The 20013-nt window shown below is 45.2% G+C and overlaps 1 protein-coding gene across 1 annotated transcript in view; it reads right to left on the bottom strand.

Moving 5' to 3' along the window:
- Window positions 1-15964: 15964 nt before the first annotated feature.
- The window catches only part of LIFR (LIF receptor subunit alpha), a 71467-nt gene continuing 67418 nt past the window's right edge, over window positions 15965-20013 (bottom strand). Inside the window, exons 18-20 of the mRNA XM_021696328.1 lie at window positions 19592-19685; window positions 17874-17952; window positions 15965-17282 (exon numbers count right to left, since the gene is read on the bottom strand). Of these exons, the coding sequence (XP_021552003.1) occupies window positions 16659-17282; window positions 17874-17952; window positions 19592-19685 (797 nt within the window). The 3' untranslated portion in view covers window positions 15965-16658. The remainder of the gene's footprint in view (window positions 17283-17873; window positions 17953-19591; window positions 19686-20013) is intronic.

The following is a 20013-nucleotide window of genomic DNA, read 5'->3' as shown; positions in this document are numbered from 1 at the left end:
TTTTATAATGCAAATCGAAGAAAACGGGCACCATGATTTTGTAGATGTCTTTTTGTATGTGTATATTTTTATAGCTGCAGATTGTCCACACAGTATACTTTTGCAAGTTTGTGTGGACAACCCTGAATTCTTTGCACACTTCCTAAAAATTTTCCCCCAGAAAAGACTTGTTTGGGCCCTTCGTGACATCTGTCAGAGTGGGATAGTTATCTTGGGGTGGGCAGCTTGGGGAAGCTGACTCTTCTCTTGCAGTAAATGTTGATGGCTCAAGGAGATGAACATGAAGCTTCCCACATAAGCAGATTAACAGGTACATGTGTTACGGAGGAGGGTCACTGTCATTTTTGCTTTAAGAGAGGGGGAACGTCTGTAGTGAACCTGAATAAAGGAGATGAAGAAGGCTGGAATCATGCGTTCAGTCTTTTATTCATTTGGGGGAGATGTTGCTGATGCTTGCAGAAGCCGTGTCCACAAATGGACACCGATACAATTATTCATGATCTGTAGACACAATCCCTGCAAGTAGAGTCTCACAGTGGGTGATTCTAAGGCTGTTCTGGGGCAGGGGGTGTCCTCAGCATGGTCTGAGTGTCTGGGCAAGAACCGGAGAAGCGGGTGCTTCCTCTGAGCCCTTGGCGGGGACCCGGCAGACAGCTGGCTCACTGGCAGATCCCCAGGACGGAACTTGCTAAGGGAAAGGTGAGATGAACACTGTCCCCAAAGAGGAGGGAAATAGGATCGGAATCACGTACGAGCCTATAATTAGTCCGTCATGACTTGACTCTGGTGTGTGCAGCCTGCGTTCAGCAGAGACTTTGAGCTTTGGGTGAAGCACAGCGGTAAGCACTTTGAGAATTCTGAAAACTGAATAAATGAACTAGAGACATTCCCCTCGTGCTTCAGCCTTCTACCTCTTACCTTTGGGACCTCCGATGACCAGGATCCTCCCTCTGGGAGGAATAACAACAACGATGGTAATAAGGACAGTGATTATAGCAGCGACAGTCCTGGAAATTCCTTTGTTCCTCCGGGTGTCAGCTGGGGAGTGCAGTTTACAGGAAAGCCACGTGGTAGAAAGGGGGCTGTTTTTTATCTTTTTTGTCTTTTTTGTTTGTTTTGTTCCCTGGTTTAATGAATTGCAAAATCTTCCTGCTAGCATTCAGCTTAGAAAATACAGAATTATCATATTGTTATATGTATCCCTGTATCCTTCAGTTTCTAGCCTACACGGTTTCCTGAACTCTTCATGGACTTTTATGTCTTTGCACAATTTTTTTATGCTGTTTCCTCAGCCCAGCATGTTACATTCCTTAATCCAACATGTCTGTATTCTCTGTCCCTTTCAGGGAATCGATCAGAAGGTTCTGCGTCAGGATGTCTTAGAAAGTGGGTTTTGCCAGCTCCCAAACACCCTCACCTCCAGCGCTCTTCCATGGAGACTGCTAGGAGCCGTGCTTCCCCAGAGAGAGTGGGGTTGCCTTCATAGTCTAGTTTCAATCCATTGTCTCCAGCCAAAAAACAAAACAAAACAAAAAAAACTCACCCAAAAAACAACCCCAAACAAATAAAACATTGTGATTTTGGCAAAATATGCAGCTGAGCTGAAGCCAGGAGAGTTGTGTTGTAGATGAGCCGCTATTCCCTGCAGGTGTTATCTGGACAAAAATGCGGTGACTCGGGGACAGGGACCTGGGAGTGTGTGCTGAAGCTGAGGAGAATTGCGGACCACCTTCCCCTCTGGGTGGGATGCAGAAGGGGTTAGAAAGGGTGACCCCATGGTGGGCTGAGGGCAGGGGAGATCCTGCTGACAAGAGGGCAGCAGAGTAGGGTGACCCCAGAGGAGCGGATCACCTGGGTGCTCAGGATCAGAGAACATGGTAAGTATATCCCAAACCAGGAGCAGGGCTCTTTCACCCTCTCGGTGGACAAAACCCAGGAGATACGGGATGCATTTATAGGGGAGGTGGTTGTGGGGATACAAACGGCATTCTGAAGCTTGACCAGGTGGTTCTTTGGGTCTCAGCTGGACCCGTTCACATGTGTGGTAGTTGGCTCATTTAGGATGGCCTTGGCTGGGATGGTGAGGTGACTCGAGTCTCCTCCGTGTGGCTCTCCTCCTCGTGGGCCCAGAGGATAGGCTGGTATGCTCTTGTCACTAGAGAGGAAGGCGAAGACACTCGGGTAAAGGTGTAAGGCCTTTGACAGCCTACGTTTGGAACTGCGCGTGTCCCTTCTGCCACATCCCATTAGTCAAAGTCCATCGACCGAAGAGATGAGGAAACAGACTGCACCCCTGCAGGGGAGAGAAAGCCACCCAGCAAAGGGCCAGGCACAGCAAGGGTATGAGATCCGGGCCATTAATGCCATCCGTCCCTCACAGCAAGTCATAGGTTGTTGAGAGAGGTGGTGTGGTGCGGGGTGGTGGCCCCCCAGGCCACGGTCCTCCTGAGAGTGGGGATGAGGTCTGTGAAGTTGTCAGCGGCCGCCCGGCCAGGCAGTGCCCACGGGGCAGCATCCGTCCCTCCTCCACACCTGCTGTGCTCTGTGCTCCCTCCTTTTTCCACCTTTTTCCGCCTGATACTTACTCTGAGGACGGGGATTTAGGAGGGGGACAGGATTTGTGCCCTAGCTTTTGGGTAGCGGCTCTGTTGAGAGAATCGTGAAGAAGCTGCCTAGGCCCTGGGCTCCTGAGAGAGGTTTGAGTAGCCAGGGAGCTCGGAGGTTAACGGCATCCCTGTCCTGCCCGCCAGGGCTATCGTGAAGCCCGGGTTCCTGAAAACCACCTTTTGTCCCCTGGTCAGGATCTGAGAAAATCCCCCAGACTTCCATGTGCCCTAAGCAAGGATGACTGGAGGGGAGGGGGTGAGGACAGGGGCGTTCTTGCCGTTCCTACTAAAACTGACTCTCACAACCACACGTTTCCTCTAAGCCCGGTTGCAGGATTCTCAGTCCCCACACTGTCCCAGAAGCCCGTGAGTGGCAGCTTGACGACCCCGGGCCGTCGGGCACCACTCGGAATGGCTGCCCTGCTCTCCCACCCTCTTACTTGCTCTTCATTTCCGGCCCCGGGCCCATTCCAGCCTCCGGGCCCGTGCCAACACAAACAGGCCTCAGGTTGCCGGACGCGAGCCACCCGGGTTTCAGAGTAACGGGTGCTTTCCTTCCCACTTCCCTCCTCGCCTTCCCCTCGCCACCCACTTCATGGCTTCTCCCCCTTGCAAGCAAGCTGCCTCCTCCCTGAGTGGGAGGAAGGATCTCGGAAATGTGCCCAGAGCTGGCAGGCCCAGCGCTTTGCACTTGGAGGAAATGCTGCATTTTTCACCTTTAACCCAGAAAAATATGGTTCTCAGAAAGCTTGTTTTTAGCACTGCGAGTTCCCAAAGGAAGAGGAATTGGGAGTAGGAGCGGCTCGCAACCCCTCTCAGCTCTGACAGCCAAACCCCTGCCCCAGAAGGCTGCTCTTCTTTGGGAGGGAAGCGCCAGGGGCAGCCTGCAGCGGCCCAGCTGCTGGGGAAAAATAAAGGCAGCTCCAAGTAGAAAGACAATCAATCTTATAGGAGAGACGTCTGGACAAAGCATTAGCCGTTCCCTGTTCCCTTTATGGCCTCTTGCAGCTCCGGCCCAGTCCAGCCGACGCACAGTAGTTGCCCTTGAGGATGGAGGTGGGGTTGGGCTGTGCCCGGCACCAGCCCGGACCCTTTGCTGATCAGGCTGTGTGATGAGCTCATCAAAGGCAGGAAAGGCATCAACATCAGAATCCCAAACAAGGGATTTGTGGTGCTTCAGCCCACTCCCAAGTGGCTTTTTCCCAAGATGGAGAGCGTGGGTCACTCAGCTGCATTGTCACTGGGTATTTCTACTGCACACATGAAACAGAGAAGGGAAGTAGAAGGGCCCTGCCTCAGCCCAGCGAGGCCGTGAAGTACGAGGTCTGAAGGCACTTATGCTGGTGGGTCTTAGTGGAAGTGACAGGCTATGGTTCGGAAGTTCCAGCTTACAGGAGGCTATATTCAGGCGACCACATGGACTGGCTTCTGGGATAGCCCCTGTGAGTCATTAGGCTCCAGCCCCACGTTCACATGTTCAAGCTTAGTAACAGCCCTCCTTTGATGACTGCCAGAGCAGATGCGCATGGCCTGTTTGGCTTGGGAAGACAGAAGCTGGCCAGAAAGACTGGGTGACTTGCCGTGGTCCTACCATGAGGACACGACCATGATGCTTCCTTGTGGACCTTTCCTACCCCTCACCCCGGCCTGCAGTCAGACACGACCGGCCCAAGGACCCCAGGATTGTTCAGTGGCCTTCTGGGGCTTCCTCAGGTTGGCTGTGACCGGTAGCCCAGGCCTGTGGGTAAGGGGATTTGGGCAGAGGCCAGTACCCAGGTGTCTGCCTGCCAGTTTCTCGTCAGAGCTCCACGTCTGCCTTCTTCCTAAGTTCTCTTATCTCAAGGACTCTGGAAGCAGAAACCAGAGCCATTCGGTCAGAGTGGGATTCGGGGACCCACAGTATGCAATGAGGTCTGGGTTTGATGTGTTTTCTCTTCTCTCTTTTGCCTTCCCCTCCACAAATAACCTCCAGAACTCAGGGGAGTTGTTGCAAATTATTTCCAAGCAGAGTGTGCTCCCTGGGCCCTTGCCTAGCCCCGGCCAAGCCAAGAACTGAGAGCGCAGGGCAGGCAGCAGAAAAAACTCCCTGCTGCTCCTCCTCCTCCTGCCTGCCCTCGCGGAGACATCTTTGGTCCTAGAAAGTGCATGGCTCGTGGAGCATTTGTCTTTTCCTGGAAGGATGTGAGAGGAACACTATGCCTCAGTCTTTGGGATGAGGTGGCTGCTATTTGGCTATCTTTGTCTCGCAGACCTGCTCAAGCTCCAAGTGGTGTACAAAGGCACAGAAATTTCTAGCACATGGTGTGACCTCCCCTAGTGTCCCAGCTGCCCGCCTCCAAGCAAGGGCCCAGCCCAGGGCTTCAGCCTCCTGGGACAGCCCGGTGACGGGGCTGCAGCTCTGAATTTGCTAAAAGACAACTTGGGTTGGAATGTCTCTGAGAAGGAAGGCCAGGGAGCTCAAGAAATTTGCTCAAATATCCTCATTTAGCAACAAAAGTAACAGGCACCGGGCCAAGGCCTGAGCTGCAGGAAGCCCTGTAAGGAAATGGGCTTCAGGAAGGCAGAGGCCAGGGGAGGGAGCTGTCAGACCCAGAGAGCGTGGAGGAGAGAGGTAGGGATGCAAGGCTGCTGCACAGTGACCCGGGCCCTCGCTGCAGATGTCCTGTGTTCCCACTGGACTTCAGCTCACAGGGCACCTGGGGGAGTGTGGGTGTGATATGGGGGACTGTCAGAGCAGAAAATGGGCCCACTAGTTGCCCGGGCCACATATCTATGAGCTCTCGAATGAAGGAAGCTAAGTGATGGCCTGATCTAGCCTCTCAAACAGGGCTGGGGAGGTAAAATGATTTGCCAAGTGTTGGGATCTTATTCACAGTGACATGACTGCCTCTTGCCTGGCAGCCTGAAGCCCTTGGGGTTTGTTCAGAGGCTTTGGGGTGGTTAGGATGGAAGGATGCAGAATGATCTGGGTCCTCCCAAGCATTGCTTTGGCGCTCCCTTTCATAGACACGTGCCAACACACATTGGCTTCGTGAACATTTCCCGAGGATTTGCTATGTGGGAACCAACCCCTGAACAAGACACTGGGGAGAAGATGAAGGATAGAGAAGACTCGGCTCCTGAAATCCAGGTGTCGGCTGGGGCTGTGGTATCGTCTGGCATGCTCAAGGGCCACCTGCTCCTTCAAAGCCCGCAGGAGACTCTCCGCAAGCCCGGTCCCTCCTGCGAGAGCTCTTGATTAGGTTAGGCCCACCCTGGATAATCTTCCTTTTTATTAACGCAAGTCGACTGATGAGTAACCTAATCATGGGAGTGACATCTTGTCTCCTTCAGGGTCGGGCTCACACTCCAGGGAATGGGATGGTAGCAGGCCTGTGCCGCAGAGGCTGAGGATCTTGGGGACCGTCTTGGACTTCTGCCTACTACAGCTCATCAACCCACCTCCACACAGTACTTCACCGGAAACCAGATTTGTTTGCCTAAGACACATTTCATGTCATGTGTCTCCCATTAAAGAATGTGCCACTGTCTCTAGTTCCCTACACTAGGAGTCCGACAAAGACTCCTGGGATAAAGGGACTTCTGTTCCCAGAGAGTGTCAAAATATTTCAAAATCCCTATTATAGTTCCTGAAAATCCTGTTTCCCTTGGGTCTAATGATCCTTACCAAGGACTGAGGGCACGGGATGGAGTTCAACTGCTGGTGTGGGTGCCCTGAGCCGGCAGCTGCCTTTTCCGGTGGCCAGCCAGCAGGAGCCCTGAGCAGTCCCCTCTCTGAGCTCCTGCTGGCCCCGCCGGCACCGCATCCTAGAGGAAGTAGCGTGTGAGCAGTAAAACTCCGCTTGAGGTTGGAATCTTCCTTAGTTGGTAGGAAAAGACCCGTTTAATGGCATAGAAAAGTCGATTGCAGAGTGCTTGAGGAGAGCGTGCCAGTGACTCCCTGTGTGAAGCTCGAGTGTTGGTTTTTAGTCCCAACCAAATCCGTGCCAAACATCTTTGCCTGGCTTTCAAAGTCATCCCTTATTTAATGAAAAGTATCAACAGTTTTATAAATGAATAAGAACGAAGGAATTCAATAAGGAATAAGGAATAGGAAATTTAAATAATATATCCATACACGAGAGTGTTAAATATCCATGAAAGAACAATGCCATATAAATATCCCATTGCTATAAAAAAGATTTTCAAAATAAGCTAAATGAAAGAATCAGGTTTGAAAACAGAATATACAATATAACCCTCATGTATGTGCACACATATTTATGGAAATGTGTAAATATTTATATACACACCGTCACACAGGAAAAACGTCTGAAAGGGTAAAAGGCAAAGTGTTAAAAACAGCTAATGCTGTATAAGAAGACAGCGTGATTTTTTTTCCTTATTTTCTAGTTTAGCGAGGCTGTAGTGAATACTGTTTTGTTCACTCAGAATATCATCCCTCTTCTTTCGGGGGACTGTTTGTCCTCTGACTCGGAACGTGTAGTTTTTGTACAAGCGGCCGGTGGACAGAACCTCTGTCCGGCCACGTGACCGCCCCCAGGGACGGACACGTGACCCAGGCCACGCCCACCAGAGGCCTCCTCCCTGGGCGCTGGGAGGAAGGGCTCAGGCTGTAGCTTGGAGGAGGCTGGCGCCCCGGGCCCAGCTCTTTGGGGCGGCCTGTCCTGCCAGAAGAAAGTTTGCGATGTAGAGAAGAGATGTGTTAGCCCCTCGGTGGAGGCCTGTGCGACGTACCAGGACCTACCTACCCCACCGAGTGACTGTCTGAGACCTGAGGCAAGGCTTGTCTTCTGGAGAAGCAGATATGCAACGGGGGAAGAGAGGTGGCGACAGAAATAGACGACTTAGTCATGCACATGGTCACTTGGAAGGGTACAGACCCAGAGAGAATGACATAAATTTCGAAGCGGGGAGGAGGTGCGGTTGTTGGACGGTGGGTAGGAGGAGGGCTCTCACCTGTGGTCACTTCAGTAAAGCCTATTTATCCTTTACCTGCGCTTGTCAAAGAGGTCTGAGGATGAAGGCGAATTTCCTTGAGGGAGAACAAAGGCAGGCAACAAAGACTTGAGCACCTGGGGTGAACAATGTCTCCCCCAGTGGACGTGGGAAGGAGCGTCTTGGGCCACCCCAGGGAGCCTCTGGTCCTTGTCTGAGGCATGCGAGTTCAGCGGGGATCCCTTATGTTTCCATGGTTGGAGACTAGACCCCAGGCGGGTCACCTCTCTGTACCGTAACGTAGTTCCTACATCCAGGAAAGACATTGTCATGTATTGGCTTTTCAAGGTCGTTATTTCAAGAGTAGGGACCAAGCCCTTGTCATGTGGCTGACACTGTGCCGAGCCCCGTGGATGCAGTGGCACCTGAGACGCCCCTCAAATTCTGTGTCAAAGAAAGCATTAGAATTGTGCTCGGTGCTCCGAGAGGTGGGGGGGGGAGCTGCACAGAAGTGGGGTGCACGGAGAGGTGGGGTTGCTGAGACACCGGAAGAGACTTCTCAGCCAGCCATGCTTAGCCTGAGACGTGAGGATGGAGAAAGTTACCCGGCTGGAGAGAGATCGAGTCCAGCATTCCAGCAGGTGGAACAGGTCCCGCGGTCCATCTAAGCAGGCCTCTTGCCATGTAACACCCCTCTGGGTAACCGTGGGATGTGACCTCAGGGGCATCTAACCCGAGTTGAAGGCATTTACACCTTTAAGGTGCAGGTCAGAAAGAGGCATTCCTGAGGTTCCCGGAGGGACCGAGGCACGGGTAACAATCCCACATCTACCCTGTTGGGAGCGTCATGTACACTCTCCGGAATCCTCACAACCACTTGGCAAAACGAGGTCCTCAAGCCCCACTGTTTTGAGCAGAGGAGAATGAGAGGTTGGCTGATTCCCCCCGCGGGGGGTGGGGTGTCCACGTACTAGGTGGTGAACGCGGCCTGGAGCCAGGCCTGCCCAGCTCAGGCAAGGCGGCATCCACCTGGCCTCCCAGGAAAGGAAGGGAGCCACCAACGGGAACAGAAAATTGGACTCCTGTTTGTGAAGGGTGTGTGCTGCTGGCTGTTGGTAACTGGGCAGTGTGGCCTCTCGAATCGGAACCCGCCCCAGGACAAGGTGAGTGGGGGTGTGTGCAAGCACCTCGAGGGACAGGAAGCTGAAGGCTTGGCTCCAGCCTTGGAAGGCTGTCTGCAGCGAAGACATGTTTCCAGGGCAGTGAGAAAGTGAGAAAGGGGCCCCCGGGGGAGAGAGATTTACATCTGAACCAGGACCTCAGCCTTGCTCTAACCTTTGGGAAGTTGAGAGACGTCGGAGCGGCCCAGTACATTCCACTTGTACTCATTTTAACATGATTTCCACTTCCCAGTTTTTATCAAAATCATCCTCAAAAGCTTTTCTTCTCTTTAATCTGAGACTAATCACTCTGGGATAAAATCCACTCCAATTTAATTCCAAATCAGTTCAAGACATCTCTTGTTAAATCAACTTTGCTGGTTCTCAGACACTGGATAAATGCTTTCAATTCCGTATTTCTGTTAGTCACTCCAGGGGAAGGGTAATGGATCAAATTTATAGGCCATTCAAAACTAATTCTTACACAGCTCTTTTGTAAAGAACTTGAGTTTATAAACTAACATTTTAGTGATGTTGAATTCTACACATTAAAGAAAAAATTCATACAGCTCTACTTTTCTTTCCCCTAATACTTTTATCATTCCTCTCTTTCTGACCTTTTCAAAGTTCCTGGGGTGGATGGTGCTTACACATTTTGGCTCAAGAATCCACCATCTGGGAAACAAATTATGCACTGACATCTCCCCGAAGGACAGACCGGTCGTATGTATGCACTCTTCTAGGACTTAAATACGAACATGTGTTTCAACTAATTCAAAATTGGTCTACGGTTTCTTCAGGTTAAATTGTAGCCCATTCATATTTTAGTTGTGACTCTGGGTAAAGCACAGGCTACACAGGACTAAAGACTTAATTTCTCCCCTTATGAAATGCTACTTAAGATCACCTTATACTTTAAAATTGCTGAGGTTTTGCTGAATCAATGACTGTATTTCCAAATTCAGTGACTTGAAATTAAACTGATTTTGCTGTATTCCCAGAATCTCCAGAAATGTTTAGGTTGTCTTCAGAGGAAAAAAATTAAAAACCATACTTTCAGGACCAGTATTCATTTTTTGTTTTATGATGTTGGATTCCCACTGATTATTTTTATGCTAACTTCTCTGGGACACAGAATATAGATTTAGTGGAACAAACGGAAGATTATGTCAATGGCATACCAACGTATTATTAAAAATTTAGTTAGAGCCCCGTGTTACTGCTTCATAAACCACTGTAATTCTTATGAGAATTCACAAAAGTATTAACAATAACAAAGTAGAGGCTACTTTTTCCTAAGTGCTTAAGACAGGAGAAAAAACAAACAGTAATGCCTAAATCCGTCAGTGTAAGTTGTAAGAAAATATATTTATTTTTCCATGACAATACTATGATAAAATTGTTAAATACATGCATTTTAAAAACAAACATAAGTAACATCTTTAGAGTTAACAGCCAAGCATACTAGTTTTATGTTTAAGATGTCTTAGTAATAGGTTACTTATATTCTATGTTCTTGATATAACCATGTTCTCCAAAAGATATGGAAACTAAATTCTGAAATTATACGATGATATAAAATGTTCAAATTTTCCATTCTAACAGCAACATAATCTTCAAATTTTCGCAAGGCGGAAAATACTTCAGTTGTCATCTCTGTTAAGTGGAGTTGTTTTGTTCCATATTAAACTAGGAATTCTGTGAATCAGACTGAATCACACCAATATACTGCAATCTATAGTTTGCTTCCTCTGTGTGTGTATTTAAAGGTTTCCTTATACGATTAAGCATGATTTTAGGTACAGAACATCACAAATGATAATTTGGGTTAAACAAAGAAAGTCTGTAGTGGTTAACATTTCAAGAAACGAAAATGGGACATTTTGGATGTGCAGTTTCTCCCTATCTTTCAGCTACATTTGCACACACCTGACCAAACAAAAATTAGTAAACAGTTACTAGTATTTATAAAAAAAAAAAAATGAAAATATTTAACATATAACCCCTTTAAAAAGACACTCATTCTACAGACAACCTTATAAAAGACAAAAACTTCTATCTGTTCACAGTATGTGTATTTTGTAAACAGTAATTCACTATAATGCAATTTTGAGAGTAAAAAAATGGCAATTTCCTAAACGTGAAGAAGACCTCTGACTTATGGCCAGCTAATGAGAGAGAAGAAAAGGCAACACATTCTTTTGGGATAGTTGAGTATTTTTAAATGATTTTCAGCCTTTGGACATACTTGTAAAGGTGGTACCATCTCAAATTCTGGATGTCTTTCTATCCAGGCCAATCTTTTTCAAGCAATTCTGAATTGAAATGTATTTAAGAAAAAGCCATGCTCCTTTTTGAGAAAATAATAGGAAAGCACAAACGCCAAGGTAGCATAGAATACCTACCCTGCCACAACAACGACCTGAATAGGTGTTTCTTACTGTGTTTTGTCTTCAACTATTCATAACATATTCATCTTTTTCCAAAACATTATGTCGGAAGGAATAAATTAAATAGAAGGGTGTATCATAAATCATGGGAAAAAGTTTTGGAATCAAATCAAATATTTGAAACATTTTTTAATGAAAATTTAGTATTGTTTTGTATGATCGATTGCCAAAATACTGTTGAACCTAACAGTTAACTTGTCCATGTTTCAATGAAAATTGTATTACCACCTAGAAATCTTTCTGATGTCTTATAATGGAATGTTTAGGAGGAAAAGGAAGTTCAGAAATTGAAAGTTACCCATGTTTAAAATGGAGTAATTCTGAAGGGAAGTACATTGTAAATGTGTAAGGAAATTCAATACATTTAAATAAGCCATTCAACCAGGTATACAAAGTATTTTTGGCTTAAGGGCAGCATAAGGTCTTTGTTGTTAGTTGTTTGGCTTTTTTAAAGATCTGACTGGCTAGTGCAAAGGAAATCTTAGAAAATATATGTAAATGTAATACCAATTAATTTCCTTATCAATGAAATATTCATTCCCCCATCACATCTCTTATTTTTTAGGGTGTTCAGTTACAGCAATAAAAAAGTAATGTAAGTTACTACTGTTTTGTATTTTTAAATGATTTTTGAGAGATAAATGAGAGATTCTGAATTTATTTTTTCTATGGTTCTTCAGCTAGGCACTTGTAACGAAAACTTTCAGAAGGTTTCCCTCTTAAAACACTACTTTTAACTTTCATAAAAATGTTGCACAGTTAGAATTTATCTTGCATAGGTAAATTCTGTCTGCAACTTGGACACTTATAATCCAAAATATTAACAGTCTTAATATAGGGAAAAACAAGCACTTCTCATGGTTAAAAAAAACAGAAACTTGTCATAACTCAGTATCATAATTTTAAGAATTTGAGTATATTCTAGATCAAATCACATCCTGTGGAATTTTACCACACACACTACAGCCTGACATATCAATTAACTGAATGTTCTTCTTAATCCTCCATACAGGCACTAAAAATAGCTCATTCGCATTATAACTGGCATGAATATGATCATGTCATAGTTAAGACAAAGGCACAAACTGAAAAGAAAAATCTCACCACCCTATCAAAATAAGAGGTTTAAATATTAATAGCCCTGGTACATAATCCACAAAGACATAAATAGACCAAATTTAAACCAAGTGATTTCCAATGATATTCTAAGGTCATGTCTAAAGGATGCATTTCCAGTAAGTTTGGAAAATCATTTTCTGTGAAAAATTTTCTTCTGGATATAAAAGGTAGGATGGGCATGGTACCATGGAATTTTGTTTCAGCGGGAAATACCAGTTTAAAATAAATGCTTTGAAGAAAGAGTTTATCAAGAGAATGCACGAGTCCTTATAATTAGTTAAGCTCACACATCAATGTCTTGTTGGTTTGCTAGAACAATGCTGGTTGGTACAAACACGTCCCAAGTTTTGTACCCATTAAATAAAAAGACGCTATGGATTCTCACAATGAGGGAGGAATAAGATATCTATTGATGCTTTTGCCTGAGTCTTTCCCAAGTTTTCACTCAAACTGGAGCTACTTCTTGAGTAGATTTGAATCTTTCAGCCAATAGTCTTGGATCTACACAAGCTAGATCCTGGTATAAACCACCCTTCGTGAAAACTGCACATTCTGGAATGGGATTCTGTTAATAAACAATCATTGAATTTCCACCATGTACCTAGTCTTCTTTGGAATTAGCTAATGATCTCACATTTGACTTTTGGGATGCCTAATTTTAGACTTTCAAGATAAGAAAAAAGGGCATTTTATAAAAGGTATGCAAATTTTAAGTGGTTCAACACAGAAAACAGTAAAAATTACTTTAAATAGAAAAAAAAGTCTCATCAGATTATGTGCCTGAGCTGTCAAAAAATTTGAGATAACATTTTCCACATTTTGATATGTTAGGGAGTACTTTAATTTCAAAATACTATAAAACTGATTTCAAATTCCTTTTGGAAGAAAATATTCCCTAATCTCCTTCACTAACCTACATCTAATTATTCAAACGCAGAAAGGACTGCCAAGTTCTTTATACATGAACCACATGAAGACAATTAAGAAATTACAGGACTAATGATTTCCAACAAGAATACAAGTTGCCTCAAGTTTTAACGATGTGACTTTTACCACAGTTTCTGAGTGCAATAGTACTAGGCGTTCTAAATGCAGTCCTTCAGATCCATGAGCCGTGAAAGTAATGCTGGTATGGAAAACGAGGCTGATCCTTTCGCCCTTAACCTTTTCCATGAATGGCTGCTTGAGTCTAAGCTGTAGGAACACAGCACCTCTATCACCTAAGCACATAAACACACAACTATCCAGATACCGGGGCCACAATCTCAAATCCAGGCTTCTATAGTTCAACACATCGATGACTTCAACTGTATATGGGTACTAATCCATGCAGTACATAATGTACAAGCTCTACCTAATGTCAAAATTCTAGCTAAGTCTTCTAAGAATACTTTTATACTAAATATTGTTTATCTAAGAGGGCCACTCACAAGAGAAATGCAGTCATAATGACCACCAGAATGACCATCATTCCTCACAAGGGAGGCTTGATCTGAAATTGGTTTGTAAGTGAACTGGCTTATGCGAGATAGGAAAATGTGTCCTAATATGGACTATTATTAAACAGACATTGTGGGGCATAAATGAGTTCAAATACTTAAGAGTTTTCTAACCAATGACTAGGCTTTAGTTGAGGAAAGAGGGATCTCCCAATTATTTTGCCAGTTGGGAAGGGCTGAAGGGAACACATCTAGCCTCCCCCTCCAACTAGCCTTTAGTGTCCCCTCCTCCAGGGAGAGGGGCTAAAATGACTGGAACAGTGCGTGACCAACTACAAGAATGCTTTTCACACTTGAGCATGGTCCTGACACTGACAAAGAGTGCCTATTTACCAGGTGCCATGAACAACCGGGTATGTGACAAAGGGAGGTGTCTTCTCTCCCTGTGTTGAGGCTGCCCCCACATGCCCAGGTAGGGCAGCAGGGGCGGGGGTGGGAGGGCGGGAGGTAATGACTTTGGATTTGCACAGAGGGTCTGGCTGTCTTCAATGCAGTGGGGAAAGACAAGCAACCTGCTTTGGCCTCAGCCCTAAACCACATACTTGTAGGCATATAGCACGTTACAAAGAGCTTGCCCAGACTAACAGTGTTGCTCCGCTTCCCATTCACCTAGTGATCGCTGTGTATGGAACTCCAGGGGAAGGTGAGAGGTGAGCAGCACTCTAACCCTTTCTCATGCAGTAAAAGCACTGAAGTCTTGGAGAGGATGAAAGGACTCAAGAGCCCAGTGATATTCACCGTAAGCCAAACAAATGAGTCATTATATAGGTTAGAAAGGGCACCGCATCCAGATGGCCACAGCTGCAATGCATATATACTGATGACAGAGATCCAACAATTGCTTCTGGCCTTTTCCCCGTTCTCAGCTTAGTGTAGCTCAGACCAATAAACTTTTACCTTGGCCAACACTTATCCTAAAGAGATGAAGTACAGGATCCACTGGTTTCAGTGGTGAACAAGGCAGGAGCTGGGGGCAAGAGGCGGGGATGGAAATGACAAGCTTCAGCAGGGAATGCAGGCAGCCCCAGTTCTGAGTGTCTGGGGTGCAAGCTGAGGAGAGGAGCCCAAGAGGATAAATAAAAGCAGCAAACTGTCAGGGATGGCTCTGGTTTGAGACATTTTTCATTGTTGAAAATCTCTAGGAGGTATTCCATGGTTTTAACATATACTAATTGTGTACATAACTAGTTCTGTTTCATTCCATGCGTCCATACATCATGAAGCTCTAGAATTTAGTTGAATTCTAGCAATTACCATCAGGATTCAGAGAGTACCCAAAGAGATTTGCCCCTTGTCACCTTGTGGCTTTTTTCCATGACATGGTTTTTATAAAGAAACATGAGGACCTAGAAAAAAAGGATAACCAATCCATTATCATCACAGAAGCTCATATGATTAAATAAAGAAAAGAAAAACAGGCACATCCTGATGTATTCAGATATTTCCAATTTTTCTGGTGCTTTGCCTTAACTCTCAAAAGACAAAATACAAAGACGACCTGCGGGTGGGGGAGATGTTAAGGTACACTTTTTAGTTCATTCTGCTTTTCCAAAACCCACATTCATCCTAGACATCACTTACAAAAAGCAAGGGCGGGCGGGGAGGCTGTGAAGACAGGCAGTCAGGGACAGCTCACACATCAACCACCACACCTTTAACACGGGCACGCCCACCGATTCAAACGGACCTTGCCACAGCTCACATGCAATAGCCCTTGAGGAATTGTTCCTGTAGGAAGCATGATCTTTTTAGTTTTAGATTTAAACATTTGAGGACTGGGTCAAATAGTCTAGACTGATGATCATTTCACAAGGAGAAATTGCCAAAATGCCTGATCAGGAGGAACCTTTGGTCACCGCTGCCCGGGTGATTGGGGCTCCACGACACGGCCTTCTCGGGAGGCGCTGAAGCCAGTCAGAACCGTACAAAGAGCTAATGCAGCGAGCGTCTGCGTAGGAGTCACCTCAAATAGTCAAACCACTGCAATTCTAGGTTTATCGGTAATACTGGATTTGCTCCTGTATTTATAAAACTGACACTGTGTTACAAAAAAAAAAAAAAAAAAAACAGATGTAAAAAAAACCTCAGATCTCCAGTCTTAGAAATTTCGATCTTAAATATTAGGGCAACCAACTGCAGGAAGGGAAGTTCACATGCAAGCTACAGAGTAAGGGGATGGTCTGCAAAACCTCCCAAAGCAAGACAACATGATTCTAATTTGGGCTGGTCAGTGTCACGCTCATTTTCAAAGTTTGTACCCCTGAGAAAACTGTTTGATAACCATTATACAGTAGGCACGGAAATCAGCATACTTTATCAAACAAAACACTAAATAGCTGTCACTACGTTAGAAATTATATTAATTTTTTGTAAGTGCTGTGGACAGAGGAGACTAATGTTGAAAGTTCTGAAATCTGTGCTTGGTTTTCGTCTAGAATGGAGCAAGGGTCAGGCAAATAACCATCATCTGTTACTCTGACATTTTTCTCCTGTGCCTGTAAATCGGCTTGCGATTCCATAAAGCATCCGTATGAGAAAACCACTAGCAGAACAGAACACGCGGCTGGGGGACTTGTTTTGCATGTGTGGACCAGACAGGATTAGCCACAAAGGGCTTCCTGAAGGTAGAGCATGTGAGAATTCTTTGGCTCCAGTCACGGATCACTCCAAGACTTGAGTGGCATGGACTGAATTTCTGAGTTACTCGACTTTGGCTGTGAGACTACATTAGGTGCACAGGAACACTTGGAGTGTGCCTTGCACGCAGTGAGGTCCCCCTCGCTAACAATACTTCACAGGATCCCTCCAAGATGCCCAGTGCTGGCCCGGGAACGCCAGAACGGAGAGCTTGCTGAGATGGCAGACTGAAGTGACACGGTGACTCTGTTAGTCGTTGGGTTTGTTCTGAAAAAAGTTTGTAAAGGACCACCCTCCCCCATTCGATTTCGGAGAGTCCTCATCTTTAGGAGGAATCAAAAATTGTCGGGAGTTAATGGAGCAGGGACTTCCAAAAGAGACAGTTTCACTGTTGCTGTCTGTGGACCTGGGAGAGTCTGGAGATACTAAGCTCCAAGTATTTACATTGGCCTGGGGTCTGTAACCTGCAGTTTTGTCTAAGTCGTCCTCCGCCGCGAGGTCTCCCACAGCAGCAGGGACGGGGAGGTGCATTTGTGGCTTATAGCCAGCCCCCCCGACAGGGTCATTGTCTTGGTCTTCCTCTGGCTTCGCTTGGGGCTGGTACATAGACTGGATATCAATGTAAACAACCTGAGAGGTCCCTCCGGCTTCATCGGCGCCCGGGGTCGGCGTTTCTTCCTCAATGACAGGGGGGCAGTAGGACACGACCACGTGGTTCTCGGGTTCTGCATCAGAGCTTTCTTCTGGCCGCTCAGCTACCGGAGACATTATTTCTGTGTCTTCTATTTTCGGAACTGTTGATCTAGTTTCCAGAACCTCAACATTATTTGGGGTACAAGGATTCATTTCCAATGTTTTGAGAGGACTGTTTCCCTAGAAATAAATTATAAATCAATGATTAAGAAAAGCGCTAAAAGCTGCTGCAAATGCCCTTCCTACAAAAAGGGGCATTATCTCAAATATTTTTCTCACAGCTACTTACCAAAATGAGTCTCTACTATTCTGTAGTGCATACTAGAACAGTTACTTTTTTTTTTTAATTTTTTAATTTAATTTTATTTATTTGACGAGAGAGAGAGAGAGAAAGAGGGAACACAAGCAGGGGGAGTGGGAGAGGGAGAAGCAGGCTTGCCGCTGAGCAGGGAGCCTGACGACACGGGGCTCCATCGCAGGACCCCGAGAGCCGAGAGCCGAAGGCAGATGCTCAACGACTGAGCCACCCAGGCGCCCCCAAAGTTACTTTTTTACCTATCAACATGTTCCCTGCTATTAATAGCAGTGGAAAAAATGAGCATGGTAAAAACACATTAACATTCATCAGTGCAGTTCAGCAGATGTTAAAGACGCTCTTTGCTCAATACATTGTCCTCCAGATGATATTTGCATGTTAAAAACTTCTCCCAAAAGACTAAAAAAAGGAAGCCAGTACTAAAAGATAAACGTTTTAAGAAAAGAAAGGATTACCTCACAGACACTCTTTTGAAACTGTAGAGCTTTACAATTTTCTGGATTTGGAATATCAGGGTAGAAGGTTTCTTTAATCCTTTAAATAGAGATGATTAAGTACATTTAATAATCACGATTATCAATCAGACAACAAATAAGTTAGTAAATCATTGGGCTTATTTTGAAATTTCATGTGACGCTTCAGTGAACATCTGAGACAACAATGCAAGACCATTTTTAGTGTGATCAGTCATTAAGCTCTCTGTACAACGCACCGAGAGGCTCCTATTTGAAAACTACAAGCACCACTTCTATTTCTAGAACCACAATATCTTATGGATCTTATGAAAATGGAAGCAAAGGATTCAAATGGTGATTGTGCTCTCAGGTCAAAAGTACAACAGGGTCACCGCTCATCTAATCGAATGTCCAGAGTGCGGGTGGGATCATGCATGGTCCAGTACTTCAGGGGCGTATGTGTGTTATGCAGTTCTCTGTTGCTCCTAACAGGGTCTGGACTCTGAGGGGAAAAGGCTACTAATCATGAGCAAAAACGAAATGCAAACAAAAAGGAGATTTGCTCAGTGCCATAGCATATGTATAGCTGTTAAAAAGAAGTTTAATATTCGAAATTCCTGCAAAAAAAAAAACAAAACAACTTTGTTAATCTAAGTCTGAAATGCTCTAGCTTCTAAACTCTCTCATTTTATCTTTTGTATTAAGATAATTTTTAAAATGTGATTTTTGGTAATGAGACTATGGTCACCAAAACAGGGTATTCTATGGTTCTAAACTATTACTATGTTAACTTATAAGCCAGGATTACTAGAATACATTCTCTTCTTTATCATAAAGGATGGCACTTCTAATGCCAGTGAGGGCCGTCTATACGTGAACACAGCCATCTGCCCCGAGCCCAGCCCAGGATGGCTCCTGCCAGCTTACCCTGAGGTGTTCTCTCCCACTGGGTCCTGGCTCACCTCCTCCCCTCCCCTCACCTCACCACCTGCCTCTTTAGCTTCACTCAGACACAGTCCTTCTCACTGTCTCCTGATGACCAAGCTCTTTCCAATTTCTGGGCCCTCACAGGAGTGATTCTCTCTCCCTGGAATACTCTTTCTCCTCTCCTTACCCTGTGGTAAATGGAACTCCCATAAGGAAGATGTGGTAGGCCACCTTCGGTGACAGGGTTCCCCCTCTTATTCCCCTCATGGTGCCCAGTGACCTTCCTGGTACACACATACTTTATAAGCATGTGTTTACTGGATGATTATGGGTTTAATGCCCACCTTTCCCCACTATGCTCAATGTCTATAAGGATCACACTTATTTAGTTCACCCACTGTATTATTCTTCACGTGGGAGGAGTCATTCATATTTGCTAAATAAATGAGTAAATGACAATATTTTCTAAGTAAGTCACCAGGACAAGTGTGATCCTAATCAGTAATCTTGCACATAGTTATTGCCATATTTGTGCCTATAAGTATTTTTAATACATCTGCTATCACTTTAAATCATGAGTAAGTAAATACAGTAGGAGAAAGTTTACCTTTTACTTTATTACTTTAAAAACCTTTCAATAATTCTTGCTTAATATTAAATCCAATATTAATTCAGACTGAGCCAACATTTTTTACCGATTGGTTTCGACCACGCACTTCTTTCTTAACTCATGAACTGAATAATCATGCTCTTCAGAACACAACAGCAAGAGGAAATGCAGGTACCATTACCATTCTCGTTTCCGGTAGCAAAGGATACTCGTCACCACTCCCACAATGACAGCCACTGCCACTGGTATGAGAATGGCAATAATTAATCCCACAGCTGAAAAGAGAATATTGGATATATTCAAATCAGCATTTTAAGCAGGACATACAGAATAAATTCGTATTAGAAGATACTTAAATTGAAAGATTATTTAAAGAAAAAAAAAAATCCTACCTGCTCCGGGGACACTGAAAAACTATTAAAATATGACCTTCACGCATTTTAATAATTTTTACACTAGTACTTAAATTCTTGAGAACGGGGCTGAGCGCTATTGACACGTGAGGCCGGATTCTTCTTCCCTGTGTGTGGGGCTACTGTGCGCACTGTAGGGAGTTCAGCCGCAACCCTGGGCTTCTACCCACTAGATCCCCGTAGAACCTCA

Source organism: Neomonachus schauinslandi, chromosome 7 (genome assembly GCF_002201575.2).
Source record: "Neomonachus schauinslandi chromosome 7, ASM220157v2, whole genome shotgun sequence".
Lineage (NCBI taxonomy): Eukaryota > Metazoa > Chordata > Mammalia > Carnivora > Phocidae > Neomonachus > Neomonachus schauinslandi.
The sequence above is the reverse complement of the archived record's forward strand: the minus strand, read 5'-3'. Positions and strand labels throughout refer to the sequence as shown.